Raw genomic sequence first — 10,768 nt, 5'->3', positions numbered from 1 at the left:
TTATGCAGAAGCCCGCTGTATGTATTGCGCTAAGTGGAGTGAGAGCACACACCCAGTGATTGCGATTCGGTCGTCACAATCACCGGGTATGCGCTCTCACTCGGCTTGCTTGAACTCTTGAAATAAAGACGAAATAAAAACGGCTAGAAACTACACTACACCGAACCCGGCTTGGCGTGAAAGTTAGTTTGCAGGCAAAACCCTTGTTTATCGAAGAAAAAAGTACATGCGCGCTAAGACTACTACATGCAGCACTGGCACTGGCGCCTGTAGTAGTGCTAGTGGTGCCTGTAATAGTCTTGGCGTGCGCAGACTCTTTTACGTTTGTTCCAACAAATCATGATGAAAAGTGGCCAGTAAAATTCTACTGACACCACAATTTGGAACCACATACTACCTGGGGATGTTCATAGAGGTCCCATCTATCACCTTGTCTGGTCAAACCTTTTCTGCGGGGTGGGTTGAACGAACTCCTTAATTAAGCCTCTTACAGGAATTAGCGCCTTGACTATACGCCGTATGTTCGTATCCCATTGATTGCACAATGCACTGACCACTAGGCTCTATTCCGGTTGTACGTGCAGTACAACCGGCGATCAACTGCGACTAGGGATTGAGCCGGGGGATTGCATGGATGACTCAATAGCACGGTAGAACACTGAAAACCAGCAGACGACGTCGTGGAGGGGAACAGGAAGAGCCACATTTACTCATTTTTGTTAAAAAAGGATGACGGAAGTGGGCAAGGTAATTCATGCCATGAATATAGGGTATGCGGACTTTGTGCCCTTCTCAGCTCACACAGCACCCAATGAAAACGGCGGGGGTCGGGCCAGAAATCAATCGTAAACAACAAACAGTGAACGGTGATCACCTGACGGTGCGGTGCTGCGGTGATATAAAAGACAGTCGTGCTGGAGCTGGTAATTTCATTGTGTTCATGTGCTCAGAAGTGACGCCCGATTTCTACATCAGCAAGATGGGTATTCGCATACTAGTGGTGGCAATCATTGTCAGGCTCTGTGTTTTGAACTCTCGCAAGGTTTATGCATGGCCCATCATCGGTCCCTCGGCGGTAGGGATGTTTTCACGACAGAGTACCACTGGGCTGAGGTCATTGGAATCACAATTTGACAATATCGTGAGCCATTTGAAACAAGTTACTTCAACAAATGACAGCTACCACCAGTTCTCGAAATCTGTCCCATCAGCTACAGCAAGCCAAGAACAAGTCCATACACGAACACGTGCCAACGTCACATCAAGTTACAAGCGAGACAGGTTAAATAAGTTGTTAAGAAACAGGTACTGTATACGCCATTATTTTCGCCTATTTAACAACACGCGAAATTGTTAATACAATAATAGAGCATTAACGTAAGCGTCGGCGTCGATTTTCGAAAACAACATCTTGTGAAAATGTCTATGACCTCGTCATTCGCGAAAATATCTGTAAACTTACGCGAAAATAACGGCGTATACAGTAAATTACATGTAGAAAATGTAGAAAACCTATATAGATGTTCTTCAAACCTACTAACGTTACTGTATATTAAACGATCAATGTTCGCATGCGTTTTAATTTTGCAAGCGCCAAGATTCGCGAAATTGAAATGCACGCAAAAGTTCTTGTCTACACTATATGCCTTGAATGCCAGTTGCACTTCGCGAAAATTTCATGCAAAAAAAAAAAAAAAAAAATTGAAAATGGCCATTTGCCAGTTCAATTGTATAAATCTATCGGCACTCGCACCAAGGTTCGACTAGGGAGGTGGAAGAGAGATGGAGTGTGCTCTTTTGAGTTCCCTTTGAAGTCATGCGTGGTACCGACAGCGTTTTTTCCCCCCTCCCGTAATCCCACCATATTCAAATTACGCTCGGTCATAAATCTAAAAAAATAATAAATCTTTTGCCAGAAATCACGACGCGAAATGCAGGCCATTGTGGTCGGGGAACAAAATGGCATCCTATGGTGTAAGCAGTGATGGTGGTTCTGGCGATGGTGATTTTGACGGAGACGAGTTTGTTGAGGAAGAATTACTTCTTTAGCATTTAGGTTTGGCGGAATTTTGGGGGCTATTTGGGCTGTCATTAGGGCAAAAAGCGCTCATCGCCCTAGTTATAATGTTTTTGCTACTCTGTACTTTGGCAATAGTACACCTACAGCCTACAGGACTTGTATTTGTACAGGACTTGAATTGTATTAACTCAATTACAATGGTAATTTGGTATATTAATGTTGCCTAGAAACTTAATTTGTATTAAAAGGGGGAGCTAAGACTAACAGTAAGATGGTCAAATTCAAAATCACATTGACACTGCAACTTAACAAAATTTGATTAACAATTGAAACTAAAAGTCAGAAAGTAAGTTGGGCCTTGGGTTGGAAATTGGAAGCCAAGGCAAGGGCAAGGCTCAGGACACTGTGCACTGTCAGCGTCGGGTCTGCTGCCTAGCAAAAGCATACCTAGCTAGTAGACTCTAAACTAGATACTACTAGCTCCAGAGGTGTACTCTACTACTTTTTAATCTAATTTTTTTGTAACGTTAGCATGGCCATGCCCATGGTCATGGAGGTGTGCTCAGAGTCAAGCCGATTACCGGTATTTACCGAGATTACGATGAATGATCGAGGAGGGAGAGTGAGGCGGAGAGCTATATACTAAGCTTTGTTTTTCCCCCTAAAATATACTTACAGCATCATACATCTAGGCTTTTATAGATATCATCTTTAATTCTCTACGGAAAATTATTATAATCAAGGCTAATATGTCTCATTTACACCTTTTAACACTCAACTTTCCATTCCAATATGTATTAACTAGTAACTCAAATTCACAGAAACAACAGCAACGAACGCTGTCCCAACGCCTACGCGGCGGCCCTACAACAACCCGACGAGTAATGCTGAAAAGCCCCAGCTCGCTCGGGTGCAGACGAAAAAAAAAATCGCTTCGGTCTCTATGAAGCACTACTTTTACACTCAAACTGTTTTAAAACACGCCCGAACGTGCTCGTGCAACTTATATAATTTTGAAGATCAAGGTCAGGCCTACCTCTCTAACTATTAAAAATTTGCGGAAATGTGCGGAATTTCTCATAATTGATACAGAAACAATATGATGACATCTCCAGCACACAAAACTTACTGCACAGTACATGTAACTCCGTTGTTTGTGTACCGATTTTGCTGGTTCAAACGGCAATCTCCTCAGCACAGTCTGTTGAACCAGTGAAAGGTATAGACATACCACACTACCCAATTCGTGAGCCATAAGTTGTAGCTTTCAAAGGGGGACGTCTTACTGAATGTAATAGACAGCCAAAATTTTGAATATGACGTCATATTGTCAGTGCCACGCATAGCTTCAAAGCCCGATTTTTACGAGCGTGTGTTTATGGAAGGCCTGGAGAGGAGATGATGTTGCATCACTTTAGCGCACGGGAGGGTGATGGGCGGACCGATAAGGCCAGATTTTGACATATTTATCACCGAATAAGGGTTGAATTTCAAGATGTTAATCTGTGTAAGACCACTTGATTTTTTTCTCTGAGGGAAGCTCTCAGAGTGCCATCTCCATCTCTCTTCTACCTCCCTGGTTCGACTGTGCGCAAAAGCATATGTACTTTTCTACACAGTAGCAGGCGGTCAAATTTTGGGCGGCAAAATGGTCAAATTATGGGTAGCTTGCATTCGTATTATACATGTACATTTAAAAAGTAAAAATATAAGGGTTTTAAAAAAGCAAAAGAATTGGCAGGTGTGAGCCTTGAACACGGGACCTTTAGATTTAAAGTCCGATGCGGTATCCACTGACCTATTTCATCCCCCATAGGCTGTGTGTATTAAGCAAAATGACGCTACATCGAAGCCAAGTGCCAATTTCAACCAAGTTTTTCGACGTGGTCCTGACGTATGAAAAAATGGAGGGCACATTTACGATAGCCCAAAGTCTCAGCTAAAACATACTAAAATCTGGGAGAAATTCACCGAAGGGTAAGTGAGCTAATGCTCGATAAAGACAGTCATGTCAATTTTAATTTCCAGAAAAAATGCCCTGCCATAGAGATAACACGCAAACTGGTCATATTTGACGAGGTTAATTTTAATTGATTTTTTCAAAGTGATGACGTCATCCAATCAAAAGTTTCGGGAACATATCAGAAAGATAATTCAACAAGCTACAATATACTGAAATCTGGGTAAAAATCGGCCAAGGATAAGTGAGATATGCTCGAATGAACTTTAAATTTGATGACGTCATTTTTAAAATTCACTATTTTTATTACATTGAGGAATTTGATATCTTTTAATAGCCGGGTTCACACGTACACCAATTAGCGGGATACAAATCTCGAGATTTGCATCGCGATCGTCATCCCGAGTTTTTTGCACGTGTGGACAGAAAAAACCCGAAAATTAGCGGGATAAGCATCGCGATGCTAATCCCAAGAAATCTTGCGCTGGTTCGCCAATTAGCGGGATAATTGGCGCCGCGCTGGTACGTGTGAACGGTCGGGATTAGAATCTCGAGTTTTTACATCCCATCATGCAATGCGCACATCACAACAGCGAGGCCTCTGCGAAGAGGTCTTTCACCTCTTTGGAGCACAACAACAACAGCGCGCAAACCACACCACTGGCGCGTAAAAGACAATGGACAAAAATGTAAGTGCACACAGGCAGTGATAGAGAAGGGCGCTGCGTGACCCAGTTTGCTGGCTTTGCTGTTATCTCTATCGGCAATTAGCGGGATAATTCGGTACGTGTGGACGCTCGCCAAATTAGCGGGATACCGATCGCGATCGCTATCCCGCTAATTTGGTACGTGTGGACGCTCGCAAAAAAACTCGGGATGAGCATCGCGATCGTCATCCCGCTAATTTGTACGTGTGAACCCGGCTAATCACTTTGCAAGCATCCGGCACCCATGAAATGATATCTACAGGTCACCTGCTTTCAGAATATGTAAAGAAAATGGGGGGGGGGGGGGGGGGGGTCACCGTTCATCCTGACGAGTAAAATTGAGTTAAAAATTGGCAGTTTTTTGGCATATTTGCACTGCATATCGTCATTGACACGGGCGCGGAATTTCAACTTTGACGGACCTGTGTGACGTCATATTGACTTGGGTTGACTTCATGATTCATGTGAAAAAATGTGAAATTTCAATTGCATTCGAGCTGCGCGTGCGTATATGTGCGCGCGCGTACGCGTCTTTCAATTTTTTTTTTATCAAATGCTCGAAATGACCTGAAATGTGTGCAAAACAATTTTTGAGCTCGATTGGAGAATGTTAAAATTTCAATGTGCGCATACACGCTCATTTACTGTGAACATGATCAAATTTTATGAGGTGAATCGATACAGCTTGACTTGAACTATATGAGATGTAATTTTCATTGAGAAATTCCTTTCCATTAATGAGATATAAATGTGAACGTGATTTCAGATAATGACGTCATAATGACGTCATGGTTGACTGATCACAATGATACATTAGATTTGTCATCCGTAGGACATTATTCATATATTAAAAGTGATAGAAGGACTCTTTGAGTTAACCTCTGCACAAGATTTCAGGAGAAAGAAATGGAGAAGATTTAAATAAACATGAAAGAATCAGTACAGATACAGAAGATGATCCGAGAGGATACTCGGATCACCTAAAAATTTGCAAAAATTATAACCAACTTTTGCCTGATTCTGTGAAGAAGAGACTTTGCCTCCTGCACAGATCATGTGGAATTCATGCTTTGAACCACAGCGCTGCATAGCAACAGGGCATCAGTGCAGGGCTGATTCATTCCTTGCTTGATGTCATAATTTTGGTCCCTAAAATTTCGCCTTCAGATCGGGTTCTGATGGGTAGAAAAGGGTCTCAAAACACCATCTATCCATCATCCTAGAGATGTTTTTACATTTTGAAACTTAATTATTCATATTGCTAGAGACTTTAAAACAGAAATGTTTAATTCACTTTATTTATTATAGATATCAAGCTGTTTTTTCTCGTGATGACCACTACTAGTATAAGTTTTTAAGTTAGCGAATAAATTGATGCATTCACAAAAAGAAATCAATAGATAGAATGGCGTAAAAGGTGTAGCTCTACACTAATGCACTTGCCATGCTTGCACAGTACAAACAGCCCCAAGAATTTGCGTAGGGGCTCATTCCCATGACATTCCTGTGTCAGACTTCACTTGAGTAACAGGTCTGTAGAATCTACAATAACGCCAAATCCTAACACTACAAGTAGATAGGATCCTGTGAGATTGGACCTTTGAACATTATTTTGCCAAGTATTAGATTTACAATCTCCAAATGCAGTTAAGTGTTGAGACCGGTTGCAGAGACATTGCGGAGATATCTCACCAGTTACAGACAAAAATGAAAATAGTCTGCAACTTGTGGACATTCCAAGAACTTAGATGTGCATAACTGCCGGAAGAAAAACAACAACACAACAACATGCTCATGGACACCTGATATTCTATGTTTAGTCAAAGACAACTTAAAGACACCAAAGTTTTTGTGGAGTCAATATACCTAAGTATGAATTCAGGTCACCAGTCACCTGATGCCTTGGTTGGCATTGTCAGTCAGTCACAAGACAAAAATTGTTCATAGACCATCAGTATACAAATGACAATGTGATATCTTAGCGGAAGAAACAATGTATTGTGTACGCTGAGTGTCTGTTTTCAAATGGCTGTGGGCAATTTCCTCTTGCTTTATTTTGTAAGTAAGCATTTATGCAATTTTACTTGTTATTACATTATCTCAATTGTCCAATTGTCCAATTATTATTCTTTGTTTTTGTTTTTTTGTTTGTATTGCTCTACTCAAGTGCTGAATTGTACTGTAATTGTACAGGTTATAGATATGGCTGTCTGCTGTTTGGAGTTTCAGTTTTGATCTTGCACGTTGACACCTGTATCTAGAGTTTACTTTTTTGCATTACCTAGTTCTATGTGTGTGCTTGTATTTTCACAATCAAGATCTAGTAGTTTTGCACTGCTTGAATGTAGAGTGGATGAACAATAACTTTAATAGCTGTACAAGTAGTGTATGTACATTGTGTATGCTGACCAAACTTCTTGTTGATATGATTATTCCACCAGATCTACCAAATCAAGCTGGACCGAACTGGTTCTCACCATACAGTGGCCTCAGACGTTCTGTATGGCGTACAATGTAAGAAAATTCCTCTTGACCCACATTCAATTCCTGTCATTACCCCATGATATTCATCCATTGTGTTCTAATTGTGACTAATTAAATACCAGGTACCGTTACTTTACCATGTACTTGTAATTTGTCAAGACATGTGCATAGTAGGCGTGCATAGCAGACGTAAACAATCCAGTGTTTTGTTCTTTCTATTTTTAGTTCATAGTTTATGTTGCTTCTTTCAATTACAGGATAAGCAATCTCAAGCCATATTGTCACAGAGCCTTTCAAACTAGAGTTACCACGTCAGTGTCTGGGTAATCTTTTTTCACCCTGCTTGATAAAACAGAACTTTTATAACCTGAACATTGTCATGGTAACTTCTGCTTTTTGCTTTTCTTATCTCCTGCTGTTTAATTGTTTGAGGTTAGAAATTTTGTTCTCTGGATGTTGCCACTATGTTGCCGCAGTAAGGTCTGTTAAAACGGCTTCAGAAAATACCTAGAATATGAATGATCATCACTTGCGGTACTTTAAGTACAAGACTTATAATTCCACAGTTTTGGATGCTGTTTTTATTTTTGTTACAGTTGTAGCATGACAGAAGAAACAAAAATAGTTGACCTAGAATTCATGCATGTTGAACATATCATGTGTTTTGAAAGATTTACCTGGATCTAGATTTGTCTACTATATTTTATACTGTAGATGAGTGAAATTGGAGTAAACTATAGTGGAGAGACTTCAGCAAAACTTCACACTCCCGCTAGGGATATTTCCCCCTGTGTCACCCCCCACCAAACTTCTCAAGTCTTTTGCCAGAGGGACCGGACAATAAAAGATTGTGAAGACTTTGAGATCTTAAGCTTCTCTATCTTTTGCCAGTCTGGCCCTGCCCAATATCTTCAAATTTTCTTCTCTTTGTGTGCAGTTGGTCTAACACCTTTTGTGCCAATTTTTATTTGCATGTGTGCATTGTAACACAGAGCTCTGCAACTCATGAAGATGACAGGTGTGTTGTGCCGGAATCACAATCAAACTGGACCCTTCATGGCCTGTGGTAAGAGGGAACTTTTTTTTAATGCTCTGTTGATGTTTGTAAAATGTGCATGGAAGAATACAGCGAGTGTGGTGTTAATGAGTCTTGAGAGCAAAAGTTTGTTTCAATGGACCTTGCACAACGCACAAAAATTCTTTGGGTGGTCGTTATGTTTTAATGCTTCAACTCGAGGCTCAGAGGCATTTAAGACTGTCTTGGTGGGTGTACTCGTCAGAGCATGTTGTCGACTACTTTATCACACGTAAACTTTCCTGCATAGAGTGCCTTTGAGAAAACATACATTACTGTAAAAGTGCATATTTTTGTGCGACTAATTGTTTGTGCTCAGCTGGTTGAGAAGAGTTCCGGCATGTGTTTTTAATTCTGCGGAATCAAGACACCAACTACTGGAACATATGGAAAGCAAAGATATTTGTATGCTTTTATTTAAATTGCGCTAGTTTCTGGTTGGGCGAAATGCGCAAAAATGTCAACACCACGAAAATTTCCACTTTTACAGTACACCATTATCATCTCAAAAGCTTTCAAAGAGAGAGAAGAAGGGGGATGTTCACACTGGTAGTAAGAAATCACATTATTTTGGTAAAAATTACAAATTTCCAGCTTGCCAAAAGCCACACAAATCATCACCAGAGCATATTGCATGCTGTAGTATGAGTTTTGTGATCAATATCTTCAGATTTTTGCCAGTGTGGACATGGAAGTCGCACTAAATAGCATGATTGGCATTGGGCTCCAAACTGAAAGAAATTGTACAATTCCTTTAAAGTTATCACAATTTGAAAACTAGTGTGATAATTGCACCACAGCAGATGTCTGAAAGATAGAGCAAATAATCTTGATATTTTTATTCCATCATTCAAAATGCGCCATTGAAAACAAGGGCAAAGGCCATTACATTCGTATTTCAGCAGACTTGAGGCATGTGCAGTTTTGTCAACAAATTATCACAGTCAGCAGTTAGTGAGATATTTCTGTCCATCTGAATGGGGGCAAAACAAAAGTCTTGGTACATGGATTTCAGCTAAAATTCTGCTGTTTTGTCTGTGTGCACCTGTCTATTGTGAACCTTAAAGGGATGGTACAGTATTGGTGGAGATGAGAATTGGGCTTTTAACTTTTTGTGAGATACCAAGAAAACACTTATGAAATAGTATAGGGCATACCATTTTAAGAGAAATTCAAACTTTATTTGATGAAGGTCGGGTTTGGAATGACTGAAACATCCAAAAACGAAGTAAAACAAAGCAATCGTAATAAAAGGTGGGTCCCACACTTTATTAGAATCGCTCTGTTTTGGATGTCTCAGCCATTTCAAAACCGACTTTCATCAAATACATGTTGAATTCCTCATGGAATTACATGGTCTTTCATATTTCATAAGAGGTTTCTAATTATCTCACCAAAAAATGTTAGAAACCTGAAATTAGGTCTCAACCAAAACTATATGACCCCTTAAACCACAAACAGAAAACAACTTGTGATCTAGATTCCTGTCAGATGACTTTGTTTTGATCACTCCCTGCAGTCTCATTAGGAAATGTGCCACTAGCTAGCCAGGCTAGAGTCCCATTTTTTGCACACAGCATTCTGCAGAGCCAATGATTCAAGTGCATTGCTGTGGCAAAAGAAAGAAAGAAAAAAAACCTCAACAACAACAACTCAAAGCGAACCAAAATTAAATGGCAATAACAAAATGAAACAATCCTTTTTTACATTGTATATTGCAGTTTGAATTGAGAGAGCAAAGATAAAATCTTTCAGAGTGCTGCGATGTCAGCAAGTGAGATTATAGGCTTTTGATAAGTAATTTTCCTCATATCTCAGTGTAATCATGACCTCTCTTTTGTGTTGCTTGTGTCTTTGTTTCTGTTTCAGAAGACCTCACAGGCACCTCTTGTGCTTGGGTTGATTAATGATCAATGAAAATTAGTTTGACCTTTTGTTGGCAGATAATCTTGACCATCCATTTGCAAGCACTCAAATCGTGTACTGGTATGCTGATCTCCACTTACTATTAGATTGACACCAGATTTGGGATTTGTTTCATGTACAATTAGAATGGTTTCTTTACCATCCCTCTCCAAACGAGTTCACCAAAGCAGGACAATAATAGACCACTTTCTAGCCAGTTGTGAAAAAGATCGAATTCAGAAAAAAAACAACAAAAACAAACTGTAATTCAGAAGGGAAAAAAAATCTTCTGGAGTGTCAAATCAAAGAAGGTTAATCCGTTGGGGACGAGTCCCGCGTATACTTGGGCAAGCATCTATGGGAAATGCGTGTTATAGCAAAATCAAACCGTCCTCAACGGGTCAATTGACTTTATTTTAGTGAAAGTGACTTCAGCAAGGTGTCATGTGTAATGCTACCATATATTTAGCATTAGTCAAGTAAGTACTGTATATGCCAAATATTTCACAAGGTTTTTATTTTCATAATTTTGGGAGTTGGGTGCTCTTTGCAGATTCAAAAACAAGCAAAAATATTATTGATGCTGACATGAATCTGACATGCATGCATACATATCT

General features: G+C 40.0%; 1 protein-coding gene across 1 annotated transcript in view; it reads left to right on the top strand.

Annotated features, from left to right (window-relative positions):
• The first annotated feature begins 811 nt into the window (after positions 1-811).
• The window catches only part of LOC140227128 (ribonuclease Oy-like), a 30,570-nt gene continuing 20,613 nt past the window's right edge, over positions 812-10,768 (top strand). The window contains exons 1-3 of the mRNA XM_072307563.1: positions 812-1,305; positions 7,129-7,201; positions 8,164-8,237. Coding sequence (XP_072163664.1) covers positions 812-1,305; positions 7,129-7,201; positions 8,164-8,237 — 641 coding nt within the window. The remainder of the gene's footprint in view (positions 1,306-7,128; positions 7,202-8,163; positions 8,238-10,768) is intronic.

The sequence above is a fragment of the Diadema setosum genome, chromosome 1 (assembly GCF_964275005.1).
Source record: "Diadema setosum chromosome 1, eeDiaSeto1, whole genome shotgun sequence".
NCBI lineage: Eukaryota > Metazoa > Echinodermata > Echinoidea > Diadematoida > Diadematidae > Diadema > Diadema setosum.
This window is presented reverse-complemented; position numbering and strand designations above follow the sequence as displayed.